General features: G+C 39.9%; 2 protein-coding genes across 5 annotated transcripts; both read left to right on the forward strand.

The window, feature by feature from the left end:
- Nucleotides 1-1,889: 1,889 nt before the first annotated feature.
- LOC137201010 (SWI/SNF-related matrix-associated actin-dependent regulator of chromatin subfamily E member 1-like) lies at nucleotides 1,890-13,713 on the forward strand. Of its 4 annotated transcripts, none has more exons than XM_067615812.1 (11): nucleotides 1,890-1,986; nucleotides 2,561-2,618; nucleotides 3,693-3,736; nucleotides 4,505-4,603; nucleotides 6,680-6,772; nucleotides 7,416-7,547; nucleotides 8,459-8,630; nucleotides 8,887-9,059; nucleotides 9,856-9,957; nucleotides 10,132-10,444; nucleotides 11,237-13,713. In XM_067615812.1, exons 2-11 carry the CDS (start codon nucleotides 2,612-2,614, stop codon nucleotides 11,614-11,616), a joined length of 1,515 nt encoding a protein of 504 aa, XP_067471913.1. In that variant the 5' UTR covers nucleotides 1,890-1,986; nucleotides 2,561-2,611; the 3' UTR covers nucleotides 11,617-13,713. The 4 variants fall into 4 exon arrangements, with proteins under 4 accessions (XP_067471913.1, XP_067471917.1, XP_067471914.1 ...); XM_067615816.1 differs by having other exon boundaries at nucleotides 6,680-6,760; XM_067615813.1 differs by having other exon boundaries at nucleotides 1,920-1,990.
- A 1,174-nt stretch (nucleotides 13,714-14,887) lies between these two features.
- si:dkey-283b1.7 (von Willebrand factor C domain-containing protein 2-like) lies at nucleotides 14,888-25,377 on the forward strand. The gene is made up of 3 exons (XM_067616279.1): nucleotides 14,888-15,914; nucleotides 18,935-19,064; nucleotides 22,145-25,377. Exons 1-3 carry the CDS (start codon nucleotides 15,531-15,533, stop codon nucleotides 22,384-22,386), a joined length of 756 nt encoding a protein of 251 aa, XP_067472380.1. The 5' UTR covers nucleotides 14,888-15,530; the 3' UTR covers nucleotides 22,387-25,377.
- Nucleotides 25,378-25,982: the final 605 nt, after the last annotated feature.

Consider the following 25,982-nt stretch of genomic DNA (forward strand, 5'->3'; position numbering starts at 1 on the left):
TGTTATCTGGGATGTCTTTGATCATCCAGTAACTGGTAAGGAGGCTGCCAAAAGACTTTCAATTCTTCGTCAAGGCTCTCGCCATGTGGCTGACTTTGCAATATAATTGCTGTGGAGAGTGGCTGGAATAATAACGCACTCATCTCCACCTTTCTACATGGGCTGTCAGAAGTAATTGAGCTAGCTTCCTGGGAGCTTGAGAATGGTCTTGACAAGCTCATCCCTCTGGCCATGCGGGTGGACCATCGTCTCTGTGAGAGGAGGAGGGAGAGGGGCAGTTTTCCTCTAGACCTAGCATTCCTAACTGTCCCTCCCAGACTCCTCGCCACTTTGCCTAACTTCTACAGGTGGCCCTTCTGTTACACAACACAATTATCTCTGCTCTGACCCATGAGATGCTGAGTCCAGCCCCCCAGAACCGTAGACAACACTAGATTAGCTACTGCTACTACCTCAGTCTCCAGTCTGCTTTTTGCGTTTGGGTTCTGTTTGCTAATGTTACATCATTAGCATGATATCTGCATACCTTTATCTTTGTGTGACACTAACAAGGAAGACTATGATTTGCACTCATGAGCACCATGTGCCTTGTATTTTGAGGAGGATATATGATGTAATAATGGTATGAAAATCAATTAGCAGACTTTTGAAACTTGCTTATATCTCTGGCTTTAAAATTTGTCTGAACAATATGTGAATTAAACAAAGCTGACGGTTTCGAATTTGGGTTTTGGAGAACTATTTGTTTCGGTTATGAAAACAGCATTTTTTTCTCTGCATTGTATCAATTGCCATCAATTATGATTTAACTACTTATTACAAATGCTCAAGTGTGACCCATTGACTGTAAACAAAAAATAATTGGCATAGCCACCATGACATCACCCATTGGTCTGTGAACTCTCATTTTGAAGCCTCCTTTTGACCTTCGTCATCTTGGATTTTTGGAGCCAGAAGTGTCCATATTTGGTTGAGAGGGTGGAGCTGACCCAAACACTAGCGTTAGCTGCTAGCTTGGTTACCACAGTGCTTTTACAGTCTATGGTTAACTGTGTTAACTGTGTTAACATCATCTATGGTTAACTGTGTTAACCATAGACTACCATAGACAATTTTCGCTAGTGAAAAACAATCTTAAAACTATTATAACAAAATGTACTTAACAGAAAAACTGAACATCTAACTCCTCAGAGGATCTTTTAGTACAACCAATACTGAACAAGATCTTTTTAGGCGACCAAAATGTTACAATTAATTTTCATGAGCTGAAAACACACTGAAATAACAACAGCTATGGCTACGACTATACTCTGTGAATCTGTGGTTATGCAATGGTTACGCTACCAACCAGTGTTGTCGCAGTGGTAGCAACCCATCAATTACAAGGTGGCCATGCCCTAAAGTGTACCCTGCTTTATTGTCTATTTTACTCTAAATGGGACCATAATTTACAAAATTAACATCATGCTGTAAAGAATAAGACTTGAAACTAGAGATTTAGACCATAAACACATTATGAAACTGTTTACTGAGGTAATAAATCAAGTGAGAAGTAGGGTCATTTTCTCACAGACTTCCATACAATCTGACCTATTTTTGGAGCTCGTGGAGTCGCCCCCTGCTGGCCTTTAGAAAAAATGCAAGGTTTAAGTCACTTCCGTATTCCGCAACCGGTGCACACGCTAGCTCTGAACAAATCCAACTTCATCTGAAAGTGTTATTCAAGAACCTGCTATTATTTTTCTACGACTGGACACCCTATACGAATTTGAAACTCCATGTATCGTGCCATTTTACATCTTTATTGAGACATGGATGCGCTGTGCTGTGTATTTCTGAACTTTAAACTTTGGTTGACTTAAAAAAAAGTAAGTGTGCTTTTATTCTGAATACATTATTTCCGCCGGCCACAACGAATCTTAGACTTCCGGTTTGTGAGCTAAAGGCGGAACAAGCGGCCCTTTAGAGGGAACAAAGGACGACTGAGTATGTATGTTTACATTGTTTCCATCAGAATTACTAGAACGCATTATGTTTGTACTATATTCTAACTTTGATGCACAAATTGACGGAAAATATATTTGGTTCATCATTAGCTAACTTAGCCAGTAAGTGTGGGTTAATTACCCCCATGTGCGTTGCGTTAGCCGGAGCTTGTATTGTCCGTTAGCCTAGCTTAATCGGCGAGCTAGGTTTGTGCAAGCCTTTGCACACTTCAGAGGTATAGGGCACACCGGTCTGGACAAATGTGTATTTTGAGTGCGCCTGGGGTTTGAAACTGACTTGCTTTGAAAACTATTGAATTGAATGTGAGTTTCAATATTATTATACGGCAAACGGCTCCTTTGTGTTAGCAGGTTTAGCTAATAGGCCAAGCTAGCTTTTTAGCTCATCAGCCATTGTAGTCATTGATTGTTATCGGCTATACTCAGCCACATTGAATCATTTATTGGTTTCTTTCTGAAATTTTGTCTACCAAACGACTAAATTGCAATAGCAGCGCGATTGTAGTTGAGCTAATTTGTGTGGCTGACTTTTTTTCTCGTGTTTTCTAATTTAGGTTAATTAGTATGGATTTAGCTTGAACTTCTTCGCCCAGTCTTCAGCGACGATGTCAAGTAAGTAAACACAAATGTTAATAACAGGAAGGTTTCACTTCATTGTTGATGTAATGGTTTTGGTGTTACTCCTGTTATTAGTTAGTTTTGTAAATAACCACCCGTGAACAGTACATTATTTTCCTTTTGCCTCCTAATATAAAATCAATAACAATTCAATAAAGGAGATGGCACCAGTGATATCACTAAAAGGCAATAACATCTCTCACGCGAGATGCAGGTCAACTGAACCTGTGTTTTGTTTTCAGAGTTCAAAGACTTGAGTCTGCCTGTTCATCATGGCAGATTGGTCATATATTGCACAAAGGCTAAAATACATTTGATTTAGTACTATGACATGGATGATTGTGAATATTTGTAGACATATTTTGGTAATAGTTACATACCCAGGTTTGTAATATCACGTTGAGTCATTTGGATGTTTGCCAAAGCTTTCCAAAATGCACACATTCCCTGATTGGGATCAATAATGTTTTTTTTTGGGGTACAGGGCTATCAATCAAATTTCCATTATACGTTTTTAACAACAATGTTTTTCAGACAGGATGGATTTGGGTAGGTCAGCAGGAACAACTGCAACATGCTTACATTTTAGAGATGCCCTTAGCTGACAGTCAGCGGTATTGGGTTTGAGGCTGATACCTTTTGTTAAAACATTAATTTAAATTAATTCTTTGTAGACCTATATTTTATTTGGTTATGTGTTTATAGTATCATTTTCATTTTTAAATATATTGATTTTTATTGTATTATTGCAGTTTTATGAATACACAAGGCAGACTGTGCTGCTGTACATCGTGCCTTTTTTATTTCCTTTTTCAGTAAATACAGTTTATAAAAATTTTAGCTGTCATTCTGTGTTCTGTAACGATGAAAACAAAAGATGACAAAACTGACAAGATGAGGTTTGACTCTTCAACTTATGATTTGATCTTTCAGTGTTCACCATCTAGCAGTATAATAAATCAAAATAAATAAATGAATACATGATTATAAATTAACCACAACCATAAAGTATATAAACCATATGTACTAGGTTGAACCAACAGAACTTATTTTTCCTTGCTTTCACAGAAAGGCCATCATACGCCCCTCCCCCTCCCCCCGCCCCAACAACAGTAAGTGTCCAATTCTGTTCCAGTCTTAGCATCTACTGTTTAGTGGCCAATGGGCCGTGTTAGCTCTGTACACACTCTTTGGTTCCTTTTTTATCTTTCTTTCTTGCAGTATTACTCCTTCTTTCTCCACATTTTATATTGCTTTCATTCAGTTTCTCTCTCTGTCTGAGCACACAGAGATTGCCAAAAAATCTTGTTCAACTCTCCATCATCGCTCTCACTTTTTCCTGTCATACCACCACTTACTTAACGTCATCAAAGGTCTTTGCAAAGACGGGGTCATTTTCCTCCTGTGCTTTTACAAGTTTCTGTCAATTGATGGTTTAAATTCTTAAGTCATATTTCAGAGTTTGGCTCAGATTATGATAGCAGGCATATGTGTACTGTTATAGAAACATGCTTGTTTAGCTGCTTTTCTTATCCTTACGTTCAGTTGGATGGCACAACATTGTGCAAAGTTGAATGCAATGATGCAGTCACATGGTTAATTAAATGCAACTTATGCTTAATAGGGAATCATCTGAGCTTGTTGCAAGGTCCTGATTTATATGCAACATTCACATGTTGCGCTCTCATTCTGAACGCCAGCCTGCCAGCCAGTTGCCTTTTTTTGCCCTGCATGATGACATCATGGAAAACAAACAAGCAAAAAACTATACATATATTTTCATGTTCTCCCACTTTTCACTTATTTATGTTTATCCCTCTTCCTCCTCTTGTTTGTGAGCCATTTCTCATTCGTGTTTTGTCTCATTTGTCTTCCATCAGCAAATGCCTTCCACCCCAGGGTTTGTCGGCTACAACCCTTACAGCCATCTGGCCTACAACAACCTCCGGCTGGGAGGGAGCTCCGGAGGCTCCAGCAGGGTAATGAATTGATGGAGGGATTTGGAGGAAAAATGGCGAGAGGGATGGGTTCAGGACAAGAGGGAGGGTATGAAGAAAATTTGGGGCACGGATACAAAAATGAAGAGACAGCAGTGTAAAAAACACATGATGAAGATAATAATGAGCAAATGATTGTAATAAGAAAATGGGGAATCACAGAAAAAAGTAATGAATGTCAGTTGGGAGAAAGTGATTTAACCAGATGACAGACAGAGGGATGTTTTTAGGTTTGTGTTATGGATCAAATAAAGGAGAGGGAGGTATATTAAAAACCAAAGTCAGGAGGGAAACGAGATGTAAGTAGACTATCAGTCAAACATTTGAACAGAGGAGATGGAATTAATCATGGGCGGGTAGTAACACAGGTGGGAACTAGTGGCAGCAACAGATTGAGGCCAGAAATCAGGATTAGGTTTTGGGATCTAGATAATAAGATAATAAGAATTATTTCATCTTGCTGCTGGGTTTAAATCAGGAAAACAAGCTTCACTTTATTTAATATTTTTGCCGTCTTCAGTTTCATAATTGTGACTCATTTACAGCCCCCGCTGTTTCTTTTTTGAAAAGTTCACCATCCTTTCCCCAGTCATAAGTGAAAAACACCACAGTTGGGCTCAGTGTATAATGCTATCAGCTTTGTTTTAACTTAAGAAGTTTACTCCTACTCATTGATACTATGTTAATGTTGTCACTGAAATGGCAGTAAGTTTTGCTTACTTAAATCCTATAACTGTGTAGTCACACCCCAGATTCTGTCATGTAGCTAACTTATAAAGTATGAAAGTGCTATTAAAACATCGTTCTAAGGTTCTGAAATGATGCTTGTACTTATACCAAAAAAGAACATAGTTTATAGTATAAATTGTTGGAAAGTGTAAATTAAAGTAAGAAGATGTATTTTTATTGTCAATAATTTTGATCCATTTAGTCATTTCAATGCAAGCACTACAGTATAATTAGCAACACTTATAGTCAGACAACAGAAGTGACATAAAAGTCAGTTTTACTAAACTTCTTGGGTTCCTGTCAAGTGGCAAATAAAACTGGAAACTTGTAAATGACTGTGGACAACATAATCACTATGATTGATAATCTACCAGTCTTTTTCCCTTAAAGCTTTGTCAGAACACAGGATAGTAATATCAGGCTACACATTTTGTATTTTTCAGTTGTTTATTGATGCATGATTTTTTTTGTCTTTGTGTTGTTTCTGCTTGTGAGTCATAACAGGCAAACTACTTTTGTGTGAATGTTTTTGCATTTTCCTGTTCAAAATGACTCTTTCAGGCAGTAACTAATGCTCTCTGCAAACCAAAGCAAGATCCCTCACCAGCCATGAGGGTTTTTTAAACCCCCCCCCCCCCCCCCCCCCCCAATTAGTTACTTTGAAAAACAGATGAAAGAAATTGTCTGTGTTTATCTGGTGTATTTTTGTAAATGGTCAAACCAAGCTGTCTTGGCACTTGGCACAAACTTTAAAGGTCCAACCTCTGCCCTGTGTTATTGTCAGATAGAAAAGTATAATAACTCCCATCAACAGCTAGTTGTTGCTGTTCTTCAGAGGCGGTGGACATGCAAACAGTAATACAGTTAATGGAATACATGCCCAGTTTAGTTCCTGATGTTTTAGCCGCAAAACTCATGTGACTGTTGTCTTCCTGCATGGCAGTCAGCCAACCCTCCAAACACACACAGACACCTTATTCCCTTTTTGTAATACTTTTATTCCTTTTTGACAATCTCTAAAAATACTTATACTAATACAAAATATTCTGTTGCCAACAATTCATTTACGTGCATGTAAATGAATTGACATGCATTATAAATGCATCTATCCAGTTATAAGCTTTCAGGACCACTTGAGTGTTATGTACTGTCATGTTTATGTGTGCCTCTTATTTTACAAGCCTCACCATGACCACACCATAATCAGCTAATGTTTTTTGTTTGTTTGTTTGTTTGTTTTCTATCTAAACTTCTGTCCCTTATTTATTTCCCTTCTGTCTCCTCACTCACATCTTCTCTGGCTTTTCTCTCTCCGTCTTCCTTCCACAGAACTCCTCAGGCATCACCGTCCCAAAGCCTCCCAAACCTCCAGACAAGCCACTGATGCCTTACATGCGGTACAGCCGGAAGGTAAGCAGGAAGGTAAGACACCCATCCACGGTGTCTGCTTTTACTGCTTGTCCTCCCATCCCCTGAAAGGTTGCAGGGGTTTGAGGGTGGGAAACAGCCAAGCCATGACGCCTTCACCACCACCTCAACCACCTAGTGGAGACTCCTCCACTCTGTTTGTCTCTTTGGCTTAATGTGACCTCCTGTGTTTTAACCGATAAAGATGACTTGCATCTCCTAGTGTTTCCTTTGTGCAAGCATGCTCCGCTCCTGCCTTCATTTCCCTCTTTTGTGCTCATCTCTTCCCCCGCTTCTCTAGTTTTCGAGCTGAAGGTTTAACATTGAATGCTGCATAAAGACAAAATCTACCGTAAAGATTCACGTTGGCATCGAACTGCTGATTCTGTCTTTAGATGTTTTTCCATTCCATTCCATCCAGTCTTGTGGCAAAGCTTTTATGCCAGTTAACAGTTAATCATTTTGTCCAGTAGATATACATTTTGGAACTAATATTGTATTCTTGCCTTTGCACTTTATTTCTTTCACTGCCTTGTAGTTAATTTACAGTTGACTGCAGTTGCCCCGTAGTGACCATATGTTTACTTTGTGTGCGTGTGGGGGTGATGCTCCTGCTTGTGTACGTGTGTCTTCGTCTTGCGTGTGTGTTTATGCTTAGGTATGGGACCAAGTGAAGGCATCCAACCCGGACCTGAAGCTGTGGGAGATTGGAAAGATTATCGGAGGGATGTGGAGGGACCTGACTGATGAAGAGAAACAGGACTACCTGAACGAATATGAAGCTGAGAAGGTGGGCTAATATTCCAGTCTGCACATCACCATCTGTACTTAGTGTTTTTATCTGTGTACACTTCTGTTGTCTGAAAGTCTCTGAAATTGTGAAATTTGTGTGGGTGGTAATAAAAAAAATCCGTAGATGCTCAAATACTGACATAGTATAATTGGATTCAGTCAGTTTAAAGTGCCAAAAATAACAAATTCTAAATGATATGTGCATAATCAAGCACATTTAATCCCCTGGGCAATGACTGTCAGGGCGTTTATATAATGCACCTACAGATTATACATTTACTTCAGTCTATCTTTAATGTATTGTTTCAATCCAAGTACAGAAAGTTTCATAAATTTGATTCCCACCATTTTTTTTCTAGTGTCTTTGGTCTTTTCATTGAGTTTGTCTGTCTCATAGCAACCCAAACTAAATGAGGACTTGTTCTCTTTTATCTTCTGGTGTAAATTGTATCATGTATAGGTAGGTAACTATATATTAAAGATCCAATTGTGACACTTACACCAACACCAATCTCAAAAATCTACATGTTCTCATCTAAAATCATGATATCAACATTTTTTATTAAACGTGTGATGAGTCATTTGTATCTTTTTTTTTTTTTTTTTTTTTTTTTTTTTTTTTTAAAGTCTTGGTCATAATCCAGTTAACTGTGAATGAGCCAGGTCTTTTGTAGGTTTGGGCTAAATGACTTGTTGCTATGACAACCACTATACATTGTTCATATGCCCACTGTGAAGGACTAAACGATCCAGGCTTGTATCAGATCTGCAACATTCCAATCAAAGTCTGTCATCCGTTGGGAGAACAAGACCCAGACAGGTGGTTGGGAGGGTGGAGGACCTCGGCCAGTCGTAGTCACATCATCTCGCTCAGCTTGTTGTTTTTCATTTCCTCTCTCCCCCTCCCAGATTGAGTATAATGACTCTTTGAAGGCGTACCACAACTCTCCAGCCTACCTGGCGTACGTTAATGCCAAGAACCGTGCCGAGGCTGCGATGGAGGAGGAGAGCAGGCAGAGGCAGAGTCGTATGGACAAAGGAGAGCCATACATGAGCATTCAGCCGGCTGAAGACCCTGATGGCAAGTCTTGGATTTGGATGTTTGAAAATCATTTATAAAGTACTTCAGTTAAGATGTTGAATAAAGCCTCAAAAACTTGACTAGATGTGAAAAACAGTGCATTTACACGAGGGACAGTTCTTGTTTGGATTATCTCTTTTGCACTTTAAACATATAAAATGGTTTGAAGGTTATTTTAGTGTGGACATCTTCAGTTAGCTTGCTACCCCGCTCCTTCATGTTGGTCAGTTAAGTTTCCTCTTTTTCCTCTGCCCAGACTATGACGATGGTTTTTCAGTGAAACACACGGCAGCAGCTCGCTTCCAGAGGAACCACCGGCTCATCAGTGACATCCTTAGTGAGATTGTGGTACCTGATGTCCGCTCAGTGGTCACCACAGCCCGCATGCAGGTCCTTAAGAGGCAGGTCCAGTCTCTTATGGTGCACCAGGTATGTTGGCAACCCATAACATAAATACTTTTACTAAGGTTCCCCTAAATTTTTTTGTTTTTTAGTAATTGTGAGCCAGAATTGAACAGGGAAAGATGTTTCATAGTACATATAGTAAATATACTCTTCACTTCTCTCTGATGGACAAACTGTAGACTGGTGACTCTGATTCGAAACACAGTGTTGACATTTCTGTACTTCAGTTTCTTGTCATTTATCAGCTGATATATACACAGATACAGATATCTGCAGTGAGCTGATAGTAGCTGATATATTGGTCCGGCTCCCCCACACTGTTGATCAGTCTCTGGCTGCAGAATTAGACCAAGCTAAAGTAATGGCCAGCAATGTAGGAGTGTTTCTCTCAGTGGCAGAGGACAAACTCCATATTTGAGCTTTACTGATATATTTCAGAAGGTAATTTAATGGACTGTATCAGCCTTTATCGAAAAGTTTGGGGGGTTTTTCCCCCTGCTGTATTACACACATACTGCGCTATGACCCCAAATCTACAGACTACTATTGAACAAACCTTTACACCAAATGTTAGGCACAGGTGGTAACAAGTATTATCCACAATTTTATAATTAGCTTACAAGCCGTATATTAAACTATAAAAGCTAACCACAACCAGGTAAATGGCTGACTCTGATGTGAGATTTTTTTTTTTTTTACTGAGAAAGCTTGATGATGTTGGAGGATGTTAATGTTTTGTGCATGTTATGTTAAACAAATGTGAGTTACTAATCAACCTGAGACTTCAGTGTTTTTCACTTGCATGTCTTGTTGGTTCCAGAGGAAGCTGGAGGCAGAACTTCTTCAGATTGAGGATCGCCACCAAGACAAGAAAAGACGCTTCCTGGAGACCACAGACTCATTCAACACTGAACTCAAGCGGGTACGGCACTACTTCTTTACCTAGAGACACCTGAATGTGCAAGAAGATCTTGAAACATTTGGACTGTTTGTCCACAGATTCATGAGATTTAATTACCTAATGAACTAAATATCAACGTAAGACTCATCTGTAACTGGGGGAAGCTGCTGTTGTAATAGTGTTTTCTCTCTGCAGCTCTGCAGTCAGAAGGTCGAGGTTGACATGGAGAAGCTAGCAGCAGAGATGGCAGCTGCTGAAGAGGCAGCCAGGCGCCGGGCAGAGGAGAGGGAGCGTGAGGCAGCCGAGCAGGCAGAGAAAGCTGCTCAACAGGCTCAGCAGCAACAGCAGCAGCAGCAGCAGCAGCAGCAGCAACAACAACAACAACAACAACAACAACAGGAAGCTGCTGGAAACAAAGCTGCAGAGCAGAGCAGCACTAATGCTAGCAGCACTGCTAACCCCGCCTCAGGGACCAAGGAGGAGGACAAGCCCACTCCAATGGAGACAGGTACCTACTGATACCTATATTTTATGTGTTTTTCGTTAATAAAAACATGAGTTTTAAAAAATTTAATTACACATTCAAATTTGAGTCTGAAGACACCTGAATTGAACTCAAGTGGCACTATATTTCTGAAAGTTTGCATTTCATGGGATATTACTAGTGATGTAAGAGCAGCTTTTCCAATGGCAGGGGAGAGGAAACCTTTGGCAGCAAGGAGAGGTTAGAAACGAAAGCAGAATGGTATAAGTGGCACAGCTGAAGTATTAAATACAGTTTTATAGTGACTTTGAAGGAATCAGTCCAGTAATATTTTGCCATAGAGCTCCATTATTATAACAGATCAGTGATCTACTGATGGTAGACATGGTGACATGTTCCTTCATTACCATCAACACACACTGTAGTTTATTTTGACTCAGTCCTACACACACCATCCTGCTGCCACAAATACTCGCTAGAGCATCAAATGTGTATCAGTCCGCCACTGAAAATAGTCCCCAACAAATGCGCTATTTCCTCCTGTTTGAGTAGCGTTGGTTAAAAACTACAGTGACCAGCTTCTTTAGGAAAATACTGAGTTTGGACACACCTTCCTCCAAACCTTTGACTGGTACTGTATTTGTGAGCAGTTTAGATTCATGTCTTCAGTTGGAACTGTGGGTTTGGGGCTGAGAGCCACAGACAGGAAGGGAAAGTATTGACCTGGAATAAAGCCAAACCTTATCCTAATAGTTTGTTTGTTGTTCAACATTCATTTGATCTAAAGCAAATTTCCGTCTCTCATTCTTTCTCCAGACGAGGCAGCGCCTGCAGAGCCCTCCTCAGACCCCCAGCCTGCTCCACCTCCTCCACCTGACACCCCTTCTTCTGCCTCTGATAAAGCAACTCCTCCCCCTGAGCCCCCCAGGGAGAGCACCACTCCTAGCAGCAGCACCCCCAGTGATGACAGCAGCAACAGCATGCCCCCTCCACCTTCAGACAGCACCCCCGGAGCAGCCGCCCCAGCAGCTTCAGACCCCCCGGGGGCTCAGGAAGCCAGCCCCAGTGCAGGCAACCCTAACATGGCAGCAGCAGCAGCACCACCTCCTCCTCCTCCCCCTGCCTCAGAAGAACCAGCCCCTCCTCCACCACCACTACTGCCCCCCAACCAGAGTAGCCAACAGTATGATATGTAATAGTTTGTTTAGACACACAGTGGTAGCTGTAGACCTTCCTGTGCTGCAACTCTCCTGTACTCCTCCTCTGGATGGAGCAGCAGCACTGTAGTTGTGCAGCAGGTTTGGAAAACATGGACTGGTGGTTCTATCATAGCAGATGTTGGGAATGAGAATGTTTGGGGGTCCGTTAGTAAGGTCAGTAAGTAGTTAATATACGTTTCATACAAGAGTGATTCAGGATGTAGGGTTTCATCATCCTGCAGCTGGACCAAACTCCTTGTAGGAGAAATTAGAGGTGAGATTAAATCTGCGTACATTTCCTGCAAATGTTTTCAGAATGCCTGCTTTGGTCATGTGAATGAGTTCATTGAAACGTCACCAAAGAGTACCAAATTTGACCCGAGTGAGTTTGTGCTCCAGGCATTGTGCAAGCTATTCCTCTTCTCACTTGATGGATTTTTTTTTTCTCGGTGTGTGTGAAATAAGGACAATACAGTGTGTAATGAGGATACTAGAGAGACAGTAAAATAGCAATTGACCAACATTAACCCTATTGGCTGCCTAGACATCATAAGCAACTATCCAACTCAACACTTAACATCCTTCTTATTACTGTCTGCTCCTGTGTTGTCCAAAATCCATCCCATTTGGTCTTTTTTTTTTTTTTTTTTTTAGTCCTCAGATACATTTTCAGTCAGCAGTGTCCACATTCACAAGATCAGCAGTAATACTGACCTGTGACCTAGATCACATGTCTGCTTGGATTGATCAAAAGTCATTTTATTCTCACCAAAAGTCACCTCGCTACTGTGAGAAGGGTACTCATTACCAGCTGCAACATTGCTGAAGTTTGTTGTCTGACACAACCCAGGATAAAGTGATGAGGTTACGTTCTCTGTAGAAGCTAAACTGGAGTTGCTTATGATGCGAAGTCCTGCTGATGGTTGTATATCATATACATACATAGTTCTAATGTAGACCTCAGAACTCCCACTGTGTAGACTTTATACTGTTGTACATGATGTGGCTGAAATGTTTGACCTGTATATTCCTCAGTCATGATGTATAAACCTTTAAATCAGCCCTTTATATTTTTCTGAATTAAGACCACAGCTGTATCCTCAAGAGGTTTTATGACATAATTCTTGTCTGAATTCTCTGAAAGCTCAACGTATCATGTGGTGATAAAGTTCAACCTCGCATGGAAGGACCTCAACCTGCCCCCCCCCTCCACCTCTCCCTTAAAAACCTCAGAATTTTGTAGTTTAACAGTTTGTGATTTACAAACTTCTACTTTGTGTTTTTAGAAATCTAGTACAGCCTTTTTAGATAAAAGAAATTCAGTCTTAGTCTTAAACCTGTATTCTTAAATCAGATGCCATTTCTAAGATGTTTGAGTTTGGCTGGGCGATGACGTATCTTGTGTGTGATGATATTTCAGGTCTGAAGTAAAGTCTGGAGAAAGCCACATTTAAATGATTTGTACACACACATTCTGCATGCTTTACTAACAACGAAACCATAATCCTGCAAGTATTTGAACAGTTACCGATGACTTGGAATCAGTCAAGGAGTTGAGCTGGAGGAAAACATATTTGTCATGAAATGTTTTTTTATAATTTTCAGTGTTTCATTTCAAATGAACAACACACGATGTGCATCTTGTCATTACACTGACAGCTTTTGGAGTATCTCCAAGGTGCTTTTTAAAATATGTGGATGATAAAATGACCTGTGTTGAGTATAAGAATGGATGTTCAACACGCACCTGTATTCATCACATTTATGTAGAAAGTGACATACACATTAGCATCTAATCTGTAAGAGCTTCTCTACAAGTTGAGGCTTTTTTTTTTTTAAAGCTATTCAGACTACGTTCCTCTGTTAGACTGCATATTCCTGTTGACATGACAACCATTTAACTTCACCAGTTAAACGCTTTTCCTCATCCAAATGTAACCTCAGTCACTTATGCATTTAAAGGACTGTTTTCTTACTTGAATTGGACTGTTTTTAGTAATATAACTGTTTGGGTTTTTTTTTTTTTTTTTGCATCTTTCTTTTGTACTGTCTAAACTTATCTATCCAAATAAAAACAATTTCTCAGTCTTTCAACACCTATTTGAGTTTTTCTGTTACTCTAGTAGTAGTGATTGTTTCTTATATTTTACCTTAATGATTTTAGAAATCAGATTTTCATTAAAACTGGGTTTTATAAAACAAATCAGTTGGATTTTCATATAGGTATTTCAGCGTGGTTTTCATCTGTACTGCACATTTTCAAAGGGAAGGGGCAGAAGTACATCATATATCATAATTAGAAAACTACAGATACAAGTAATAGTTGACTTACTTTTATACTAGAGAAGTAATAGAAATTAGAAAGCTGTGTACACAAATGTGCTTTATGTATGCAGTGCCCAAGTGAAGTTAGTGAAACTTTCTATATTTTATATTAATCACAAACACAACTAGGCAAAAAGTAGTTAGTCATAACAGTTGAACACTAACACACAGTAACACTACAATTTCTGCTGTCTGAGAAAGATGTAGGCTGAAGCCACAGCTTATTATCTCTCCCATTGTCACAAATCATATATAGCATCATCTGTGACATTATGATCATACATTTTTACATTTATTTCAGTAATGATTTTTTAAACATTTTAAACTTACCAAGTGTGCTTCCTGTTTTCAGTTCCTCACTACAACTATTTGTATTTTAACTTTATGTATTCCCCCCCACGCTTCCACACAGTAAATCAATACCAAATGATGAAATTGTATAAATAAATGCACACAAAATACTGTATGTAATCATGAAATTGAAATAATCCAGTGCATTTTTAAAGTTCAGCCGCCATATTTAGAAATATGATTATTTCACGTCTTTCCTAATAATTTGCACTGTCTGTGTGGAAAAAACAGATTTTAAACATCAATCATCAGTCCCCTTATATTAATACTACTGTATCTGTATATAATAAGGAGAGACAATGTATTATGGAGTTGAATAGTTTTTTTAAAAAAATGTAAATTTAATAGGTTCATATTTATATTATGTATGTGTGTGTATACATGCATAATATACCATATGTATAAATGTAATACAGCATATGGTAAATGTGAAATAAATGTAAAAAGTTAAATATGTATATGTATATATATATTCAAGAATTACAAATCCACAAATCTTTCATTTCTAATAAACATTTACCACCAAAACCATCAGAGCTGGGAATGCATTTACTTCACTGATCTGTGCTTAGGACCCTGTGGCCACCAGGGGGCCCCCAAAGATGAAAAAGTGGTTACTTAGAACAGTTAAAGCATCACACCACATTCCTAAATAAATAATTAGCTAAAATTTAGACTATTTTCAACAACTTCATTTACAAAACACGACTCACAACAATTTTACCATTCCAACTTAACCATGATTTGGGGGTTAGGGGTCACGTTTGATGTTTTTTTTTTTTTTTCATGTCTTCATTTGTCAAATAAATAGGAGTAAGAAGTACATTTCCCCCTGAAATGTAGAGTAGAAGTATAAAGTGGCATGAAATGTTAATACTCACAAGATTGTGTACTCAGGTTGAGTAGATGTAGTTAATTTCCACCACTGAACAAAGAAAAGTCTGTTCTGAGCTCGTGCAAAGTTGACATTTTGGAGATACATGGTTTTCATTGGACAGACTAAAAGCAGACACTATGGGTGACACCTGGCTGAGGTCATGTGGGGATCAATGAACTCCTGAGCTGCGTTTCGGCGACATTCCGGATTGACGCGCACGCATCGGCGTCACCGTCCGGCGCCCCTGACGGCGGGAGGAAAAGCTCACCGGAGCGCAGCGGCGCAGCAGCAGACAGATGGTCAGTGTCGGTGTCTATGTCGGTGAGCGTAACCTAACCTGTAAACTAACCTATTCACCATGAGCCACCGGCACCGCGCGCTCAGCTGCCTCCTCGCCGCGCTGCTGCTGCTGCACGGTCCGCGGCGCGTCGCGGAGCTCGCGGTGGCGGCGGAGTACTCTACCAAAACCGACTTGGACTACGAGTTTGGCGACTACCGGGGGAAGTGGTGCATCGACGACCACGGTTTTGTTTACGGCATCGGAGAGGTCTATTACCCGAGCCGCACGGCTTGTCCGTGCACTTGCACCGTGGACGGTCCAGTGTGCGTCCGACCCAAGTGTCGCCGCATCCATCCCCAGTGCACGCGGATCAGGTATAAGGCATGCTGTCCGGTGTGCGAGGCTATGTCCAGGGTCTGTGTCTACAGGGGCAAAACGTACCGACTCCTAGAGGAGTTCAGGGTGAGAATGATCCAAACTTCTACACCCCCTCCCTGCCTCCCTCCCTCCACCCATCCACAAGCTCCACACAGCTTCAGACTGATTTCATGAGGCTCCTGTTGCGTTATCGCACGTCACCCATCTGTGATATCAGAAGTATGAGAATATTAGTGCTTTTCGGGAATTTACACGAGTAAATTTGCTATTCAAGTATTCAACAGCACTTGTTGCTATTCTACAAGTGCTAGTCAGTGAGCTTATTTGGTCCACTGTACATAATGATCTTTTTTTTATTTAGCTTGTCTGCATGACAGGACTATATTTCTGTAATATTCACAGGTAAACTTAAAGCCATCCTCCAGTCCAAAATGTGTTTTGCTTATTGTTGCTTCACTGTGATGTTTGAGCTTCACTGTGCAGAATGATGTATGTGCAGAGTTTGTTTTCACATTCATCTGCTGAAGGAGGAAAGTTTCTGTGTGCTCACTTTAAATCTTTTAAGTGCAATACATGTATTGCAGTAATTGTGGTCCAGTACCCAACTTTCACAAGTGTAAATTTGAAACCTCGGGTTCAAGAAGGGACTTTTCACTGAAGTAGGAGACATCTTGTATCCAGCCATTAAACTCATGTAAGATTATCATTATGTTCAAATTAGCTGGGAAAAAGAATAGAATCGTGTATATTATAATTGCTGGATTAACCCAAAGGCTTCCCCTTTCCCACTCTGTACATACTTTGTGACCTTCAAGTACCCGTCAAGTGGTGTGCATACAGCAGACTACACATGCAGCTTCATTATATTTTGACTATAATTTTAAACCAGTGCTCCTATGCTGGACTAATATACCTGAACCAAGATTTTCTGTGTGAGTTAGTTTGTGGTTTGATTTTTATTTAAAGGAATATGCACCATATGCATAATATCGCCTAAAAATAATAAAGGTCTCAAAGCCAGATTTTGAGAGAGAACCTCTATGAGACAGGTCACAGGGTGTGGTGTGTTAGGACAGGGCCTCGTCTATAGCCTGTGAAATGTATTACATGTCAAATAATGTGTTGCTGATATATCATTAAATGGTTAAACGTGATACATTCAGGTTTATTTGTAAAGGTGGGGTCCCAGGGTAGTTGCCCCTTTTGTCTGAATAACCCAGCATTTATAATAGTTACTGCACTAATAAATATTTTTATATTAACAACTGAAAAAAATGACTGTGTAATTGTAAAACATTCACTGTGTAATGTGAGAGGGGTTTCTTGTAGTGAAGAAACCACAGAGAATTAGGACCCAACTTTGCAGTTTCTTCTCTCCTCAGCTCAGAGCCTTTTTAGCGTCTTTCAGCTCCTTGTTTTTGTTTCACTGTTTGGTTCAGTCTTGCCACTCTCTTTAGCGTCGCTGAGTGGCGGTGGCTTGCATGTGTTGAAGTGGCCTGGCAATGACAGAATAGCTCCCCCTTGTGCATTGTGCACTTAAAACATATAGACTGTAAAAAAAATAATAGGTAAAGCAAGAGTGCTAATCTAGTGACAGCTAGCTGGTGAGATAGCCATGCTACCCTTAGCTAAAGCTAAAACTAAATTGAATTATTGATTTCTCCCCCGCTGTTATCTGTAAATGACAGATATCTGTTTTGTTGAACTGACTTTCACTCACTTTAATACATGTGGTCATGTGCTCACTGGGGATTGAACAGTGGGAGGACAGTTGGATCAGCTTTGTTTGTGTGTGTTCTTCCACGTGATTTATGGGAAACACAGGTGAGATTGAGCTGACTGAAATGTCTACATGTAAAAGCTTGAAGCATTGGCTTCCAGTAAAATCTAGAATTGAATTTAAAATCCTTCTCCTTACCTACTAAGCTCTTAATGGTCAGGCACCATCATATCTTAAAGAGGTCATAGTACCCTAGTACCCTAACACTGCACTCCCAGAATGCAGGCTTACTTGTGGTTCCTGCAGTCTCCAAAAGTTAAATGGGAGGCAGAGCCTTCAGCTATCAGGCTCCTCTCCTGTGGAACTGTTGCACCCACAAATCACACTGGACTCAGGATGAACATATTTTTTAGAAAAAGAGGGATGGTTTTATTCTGAAAGAATAAATGAAAACAAACTGTGATTTTGTTGGTCTTCAGTGGCTTTACTCTTTACTAGGTGTAACTGCCAACTGAAGAACGCAGTGTAAACCAACCATTTATACACCCAGATTTGCTCTTGTGCCTTTTCTCAAATCAGTTATGCCTTAAATTGAATGGGGGTATCTGTATGGTATCTGTAAAGAACAAAATCAGTATCATATGCATAAAATAATGTCACAATTGAGTGGGCAGATACACATAAATATCCTATATGTCACAGAACCATCTTCCAGACTCCCTCTCTACGTTTAAGAGTAGGCTTAAAATTTTCCTTTTTGATAAAGCTTAGAGTTAGGGCTGACCAAGCTCGACTTGGACCAGCCTTTGGTTATGCTGCTATAGGCCTAGACTGCCGGGGGACTTCCATTGATGCACTGAGCTCCTCTCTCCTCCTCTCCATCTGTATGTATTCATTTACCATTAATGCATGTTACTAACTTGACTTCTTCCCCGGAGTTCTTTGTGCTTTCTCATCCGCAGGAAACCTCAGTGAACAGGCTTTGGCCCGTGGCCGTGGGGATGTCCTTCTCCCGCCGCTACTGCTGTTTGTTGTTGCCAGTCATGTATCTGTTGATGTTGTTGTTGTTGCTGTTGTTGTTCTACTTCTCTGTCCCCCCTCCCTCCCCCCTTCTCTTTCTCTTTCAACCCAACTGGTCAAAGCAGATGGCCGCCCGCCTAAAGCTGGGTTCTGCTTGAGGTTTCTACCTGTTAAAGGGGAGTTTTTCCTTACCGCTGTCACCAAGTGCTTGCTCATGGGGGAATTGTTGGGTCTCTGTAAATTAAAGAGTACGGTCTAGACCGGCTTTATTTGAAAAGTGCCCTTGGATGACTTTTGTTGTGATTTGGCGCTATATAAATACAATTGAATTGAATTGAACTTAAATTAAAACTCTGTATTTCAGTTGTCAAGGTGTGAGCGATGTCGCTGTGAGGCCAACAGAGAGGTGTATTGCACCATTTCAGATTGCCCTGCCCCTCACTGTGTCAACCCCACCTACGAACCCAACCACTGCTGCCCCGTCTGTAAGGCTGGTAAGACTCATTGCTGTGTTACAATCCAAGAGCTTTCTTTCTCTCAGTCCAGCTCTTTGGTCCATGGCCGGTACCTATAAAACCAATCTCAGGATGTCCAAGAAATATGCTTCGGATATACATGGCTCCTTGAGCATAACTAATATTATGGGTAACCCTCTGAATTTTCCTTTATTGCCACTTTCAAGCCAAAGATTCTACAGAGGCAATTGAAACTGTAGATGTATTGTGATGAAAGTTACTAAAAGTACATGTGCTTCCAGAGGATGAACTCTTTCCATTTTAGACAGTCAGCAGTCAGTTATAGCACCACCCTCAGTGTCAACTTTGCACATTCATGCTAACAAGAGGATAAACCAGTTTGAATTAAAGGCCTCAGCGTCAACTATTACCATAAAGACTATTTCTTTGGTAGAAGGTAGTTTCAAGGAAAATTGCTCACAGTGAGGTCTATGGATTATCCTGCAACATTGATTTTGGAAAAAAGAAAAAGTTGTTGCTGTATTGTTGTTTGCTGAGTCATTGTTCTAGTCTTTGAGCATCACAAATGTAATTCATTCACTCAAGTTTAAATCTAAGCACATAAACCTAAAACTATCTGCATGCGCTAGGTAGCACTATGGGTCAGTAGGAAAATATATCTTTTGGTAATTTAGGTGAACTTACCCTTTAATATTATATCACCTCCACACATTAAAATCCCTTCAGTATCAGAAGACATAATGTAAATAAAACAATTGACTGTATACACTATCCTGCTGCCAGAAACTCACGTAGGGCAACAAATGTGTATTATTCCGCAGATGTCACATAAGTCAAGTTTCCATCCAAACGTAGCACAATCTGATTGTCTGCTGTTATTTTTCATCTCTTCAGTTGAGCAGCAGCTTGAGTGACGTTAGGTAAACACCTAACGTCACTCGAATGTGATTTCTTTGCTAAGACTGTTTCCATTTTCTTTTTAGCAGCACATCAACTTTTCCACCTAAGACAAGCTTTACTTTTTTTTTTTATATATTTCTACTTATTTAAATATTTCTAGCATTTCCACTCAGATCTTTTTATATGCAAATTTAAAATGAGCATAAAAACAGGAGGATGGAAATGTACTTATAGCCACGAGTGCTAATGTAGTGAAAGCTAGCTGGTGAGATAGCTGTGCTACCCTTAGATAAAGCTAAAACTAAATTTAATTATTGATTTTTGCCTAGCTGTTATCTTTTCTGACGAACTGACTTTCACTCACATTGATTCAGTTATTATTTATTGTAGTGATGACAGACGGACACCTAGCAAAAGGTAAAAGCATTTGTTTTCTATAAGCAATTGACTTTTAATGATCAAAATAAATTTTATTTTCTGAAACAAACTAATTAAAATGGACAAAAAAGAGCAAAAACTGAAAGACCACATTTTATTGGTAGATACTACATTTTCATATTACATTCCATGAAGATTACCTGAAAGCAGAGTGAGGTACCTGCATGTTTTAGGTATTATATTGGTTGAGAGGCTGTCATTTGGGGGTAAAATAATCAGCCTAATAAATAGGCTGAAAATGACTATGCATAACATGAAGGCGTTAGAAGCTGTCAAGCCTGAAAACATAAAACCCTTATATTCTCAATATCACTGCCTCAGTTACTGCTCTCTGGCTGTGTAGGGCAGCACAGGCAAACCGTTTTGGTTTATAAATGATGGGCTCCAACATGCAGTCTTATTTTACCTTCCATACATGGCATATGGCTCAGGTCAAAATCTGGTTGTCTGAATCAACAGTTAACCACTCTCAGCCTCTTAACTGGCACTTGTTTCATCCATGTGAACGAATCATCCGCTCCCCTCTGTGCTGCTACAGACAGCTCATAGCAGGAGCGCAACCACATGTGCTGTAATATCCCATCTCACTGGCTCACACACACATAAACACACACACTTAAGCCCATGGCCTCTGTGTGTGTGTTAGACGCATCATTGGCAAGCTGTTGTTGTGACAGTGTGTGTTCGCCCTGTAGCTTTCAGAAGCAGCGCTGGTTATGTCACCTCACACACCCTGCAGCTTATAGAACCATCCCTGTTATGTCATGCATGCTTTCATTGCCACTTAAAGTCCCTTTCTAATATCGGTGGGATTTGTGTGTGTGTGTGTGTATGTGCGTGTTTGTGTCAGACAGGAATAGCAACAGGGATAATAATATTACTTGTCTTATATCTTGCTTTTTTGAGGAATAAAATGTTAAACCAAAGCAGCTAAACAAACAAAAGCATTATTAAATCGATTATGACCACCGCATGAACATGCTATCTGCATTCTAGTCGCCTTGCTACTTTATGGCAGTTGCAGTTAAGTTGTAGTTTCTATTTTTACTTTTCCTCTGCTGGACAGGCAGTCGGACAGATGGTTTGGTGGGATGCAGCAGTACTATTGAGTCGCTCTGTTGCGTCATTGTTTTTTTAGTTTTTTTTCCTCACTGCTGCCAAATTCCCTCATCTCAGCTGTGTTTTATGGAACACAGTTGGATCTGGCATCAGATGAACTGTACTTCCTGTCCTCCCGCTGACTGGCGTTGGTAATTGTTTCACAGGTAGCTGCCAAATAAAGGAACCCCCATCTGCCAGTGAGGGATGCAAATGATATCAAAGACAGGCTCGTTTACATTTTTGCCTACATGGTATACGTCCAGTCCAAACTGCATATAACAGCTTTATTGAAAATATCAAGTTATATATTACAAACACATGTTGAAGGGAAAGAGAAATAGCTTCTGCAGGAAGGATTGTTTTGGGAAGAGACAGTTTCATTTTACCTCATATAAGAGTTGGTATTTGTAGCTTCTACATGTTGCATGTATTTTGACATCCACCTCTATTAATATCAAACACACATAAATGAGGATATTTTAGAGTGGACATGAACCACAATTGAAGGTAGTTGAGGAAAGTTGTTTAAAGCTGCATGCGTTTGGTTTTTTTTGGCCACTTGGGGGCAGCAGAAACAAGCGGTAAACACTTTTACTACTCAGCAAAAAATGATATTTGTGTAAGCAACTTACCCTGCTCTATCTTTCCTGTCCCTCTAGGTCCCAACTGCTTTGCTGGGAACAGGATTATCCCAGCTGGGGAGCGTGTGAACATGGATGAGCGGACAGTATGCTACTGCACCTACCGGGACGGGACGTGGCACACCCACCCCCAGGCTACCTGCGAGCAACGCCCCCAGCCCAGCACGACACCCAGCGCCCGCACCGATACCCCTGGGGATGAGGACACCAGGGGGAGAGGGGGGAGGGCATTTATTCCCAGACTGGATGTGATACCGTGAAGTTTTCGTTAAATAAATGTCTTATAGATGGCAGAGCTGCTCTACAGGTACAAACAAACTCTAACTGTATCTATTAGTATCAGGAGAGATAAACTGGGCTTCAATACCATTACTCAAACTGCACATTTAGGTTTTACACAACCATTGAGAATATTTCAGTGGAGGTCTGTGTAAAACAAATGTGGAGGTCAAACTGATAATCTGCAGTTGGGGTCAAGGTTAAGAAGGAACTGTTGGGTGAAACTGGCAACACCCTTAGGGAAAAAAAAACTTCAGACACCTTCAGACACTTGTTATTTTTTTATGGATTCTTAATATTTTCAGTTTTATTGTAGGTTCAGGTTCCTGGCTATCATTTGTAGCCACACTAGCATGATGGCTGTAATGATGGCAGTGTCAGTCTGTCGGTGCACCACTGGTCCAGACTGAAATATCTAAACACCTGTTGGATGGATTGCCATGAATGTTTGTACATATATTCATGATCAAGAGAGGATTAAGTCTACTGACTTTGATGATCCCTTGACTTTTCCCCTAGTGCCACCAGTAGGTTTACATTTTTGTTTTTTAGTTACATGTTGACAACTGTTGGATGGGTTGTCATGAATTTTGGTACAGACACTCATGTCCCCATCAGGATGAACTAATAATAACTAGTAATAACTTTAGCAACACCGTCACTTTTCATCTAGTGCCAGCATCAGGTCAAATTTTTAAATCGTCATTTATGATCAAATACCTGCAAAACTAATGGCATTCCCATCAGCCTCAGTTTTACTTTGTGTTTGGTGCAAATTAGCAATTGTTAGCATGCTAACAACTTAACCTTGGACAAATTAAAATACTGAACCAATATTGGCGCTAGTTGAAAAGTGAGGGATCACCACAGTTATTACAATTCATCCTCAGGTGAACATAAATGTCTCAAATCAAATTTCATGGTGTCCAGTAGTTGTTGAGATATTTGACTGAAAACCACAAATACAGTTGTGGAAGAAGTATTTCCTTTACGTAAGTAAAAGTACCAATACAGCAGTATAAAAATACTCATAATAGAAAATACATTATTATGAGTAAAAATACTCATAATAAATATTATGAGATTGATGTATGTAAAGTATTCCAGTAAAAGTAGTGGTTTGGTCCCTCTGACTGATATATTATTATATATGACATCATTAGATTATTAATACTGAAGCATCAGTGTTAGAGCAGCATGTTACTGTTGTAGCTGCTGGAGGTGGAGCTAGTTTCAACTACTTTATATACAGTTAGCTAGTTTAGTCCAGTGGTTCCCAGCCTAGGGGTCGGGCCCCTCCAAAGCGTCACTAGATAAATCTGAGGGGTTGTGAGATGATTAATGGGAGAGGAAAGAAGAAAAAACAAAGTTCTGATACACAAATCTGTTTTCAGTTTTGGGAATTTTTCACTAATCTTTGATTTTGCTGAAATATTAGATCATTTGAACATTTATTGAAATGAAACCATGTGAGAAGTTTAGAGGGAAAAATCACTATTTGGTGGAGCTGTTAACAACTCATAGACATGTGAAATGTGACCCCGACTACACACTGGTTTTTGTAAGACGTCAAAAGCCAAAAAGGTTGGAAACCACTGGTTTCATCTTAAACAATGTGTTGTATTGAAAAGCTTGTTATATTATCCATTGTGTCAAATCTTCATCTGAAACATAACTATAGCTGTCAAATAAATGTAGTGAAGTAGAAAGTACAATATTTCCCTCTGAAATGTAGTGGAGTGGAAGTATAAAGTAGTATCAAATAAAAATATACTAGTAGTATAAGTACAAGTACAAGTAAAGTACAAGTTCCTCAAAATTGTACTGAAGTACTTGAGAAAATGTACTTACTACCACCGCACAAATGTCAACCTCGTAGAGGCACTAGAGGAAAAGTCCAGGATCATCAAAGTCATTTGATTCAGTGCCTGGGAACCATGAATGTTTGCATAAAAACTTAATGGCAATCCATCCACAGGTTGTTGTTGACATTTCAGTCTGGACCAAAGTGGTAGACCAACCAACAGGCTGACATTGCCATTACACCAATGCTTAATTTACTCTCTCAGTTTATCCCTTCCTGCAGATGGCCACAACGATAGAGTACAGGATGCTCTTCTTTGTGCTACAGTCCCACTATCTATGTGAGGTCTGGGTTGGGGAGGTGTGTGAAATGAATGTATATGTGATATACGTGTCAGAGTGGAAACAAGTGCTGGGTGCAGGTGGTGGCCTGGGTGCTCTCCATGGCCCTGCTGGTTTCCGTCTGTAAGCAGAGAGAAGCCAGGGAAGTTCAAGTAGACCACACACACACAAACACTCAATGATAAGAATGACTCGGTAAGCAGAAAACTGGATGATTCACTCAGTACCTGGAGTAGCAGATGGTATGCTATACGTATGTAACCTTAGAGTGCATGCCAGATAATGTATCTCAATCCTGTTAGTTTCAATTTGTGACTGGTGACATACTAAATAATGTGGCTTTTTTCTCTTGAGCAATGATCCTACAAAGTGATCACTGATGATTTGGCTTCCTTGGAACTTCATTGTCTCCTGTTCTTCAGAAAACTCATATTAAAGAGCTGAAAACCAGACCTTTTGTAGCTAACAAATCCATCAAATTAGCACCCAATTTCCCCATTCAAACATCATCTCTGTATTTTCTGTGCTCTTGGCTCCCTTCCTCTTAACAATGGAGACACTTCTTGTATATTGCTGATTAGGGAAGAGTTCCAGTCAGCTTAAATCAGGTTCAAAAGCTCTACAGGCCAGTATCAATGGTCCTCTGGTTTATGTGTGCAACTCATTTTTCCCTGTGGTTTCTTATTGTGGTCTGAATGCTTTCCCTCTAAAATGTATGTTGTGTTGTTATGTATCTCATCTGTAAATAACTTCAGTTACTGTGTGAGAACTGTACAGAGGTCAGTGTTGTGAAATAAAGCCTGTATAACTCGTAAGGTTTCAATACACCCTCTGGTGGTAAGTCTGAGGAAGTGCATTTACAACATGCATCTAAAATAGAGCATCTACTACTTCATGTTACATTTAAAGTATTAATCAAACTGTTCAGAAAGCGATTTTATGGCTGACTACAACATGTATGTCCATTTTTGGAAATGATTCCTTACAATATAGTATGTTCGCTGTAACAAGTCATGTAGAGTTTATATTTAGTTGAAGTCAATGAGGCTTCAGCAGGCTGAGTATAGTCTTGTCAAACTGGCACACTAGCTCTAAATCCCCTCTGTGCTACTGTTCCTCCAATGCAGATTAACAAGTTAACACAGTTCAGAGACCCACAAAAAATGAATTTCATCCTGAAAGGATCTACTTGATTTTGTCAATCCAAGACTGTTGAAGCCTCATCTTAGCTTTTGCAAGGTGAGGACTGGCTTTTCTTCCATGTCACATCAATTGGAAGTGCATTAGAAAATTATAATGGCCGTGGACAGTAAGAATGATTGAAGCATACAAAACCTGTTTCAGTGTTCATATAGGCATCTGACAGTTTTTACAGACTTAAAAAAATATGATCCCATCCTTTAAAGTAGCACTTTTAATTGTAAAACCCAAT

The sequence above is a fragment of the Thunnus thynnus genome, chromosome 17 (assembly GCF_963924715.1).
Source record: "Thunnus thynnus chromosome 17, fThuThy2.1, whole genome shotgun sequence".
NCBI classification, from domain to species: Eukaryota; Metazoa; Chordata; class Actinopteri; order Scombriformes; family Scombridae; genus Thunnus; species Thunnus thynnus.

What these genes read in the sequence shown, in the direction of transcription:
- LOC137201010 (XM_067615812.1), top strand. An exon ending in AGTCTCTTATGGTGCACCAG is followed by an intron (nt 9,060 to 9,855) that starts GTATGTTGGCAA and finishes TGTTGGTTCCAG; the next exon opens with AGGAAGCTGGAGGCAGAACT. An exon ending in GCCCACTCCAATGGAGACAG is followed by an intron (nt 10,445 to 11,236) that starts GTACCTACTGAT and finishes TTCTTTCTCCAG; the next exon opens with ACGAGGCAGCGCCTGCAGAG.
- si:dkey-283b1.7 (XM_067616279.1), top strand. Translation starts at nt 15,531, where the DNA reads ATGAGCCACCGGCACCGCGCGCTCAGCTGCCTCCTCGCCGCGCTGCTG. An exon ending in GACTCCTAGAGGAGTTCAGG is followed by an intron (nt 15,915 to 18,934) that starts GTGAGAATGATC and finishes TCTGTATTTCAG; the next exon opens with TTGTCAAGGTGTGAGCGATG. An exon ending in CTGCCCCGTCTGTAAGGCTG is followed by an intron (nt 19,065 to 22,144) that starts GTAAGACTCATT and finishes CTGTCCCTCTAG; the next exon opens with GTCCCAACTGCTTTGCTGGG.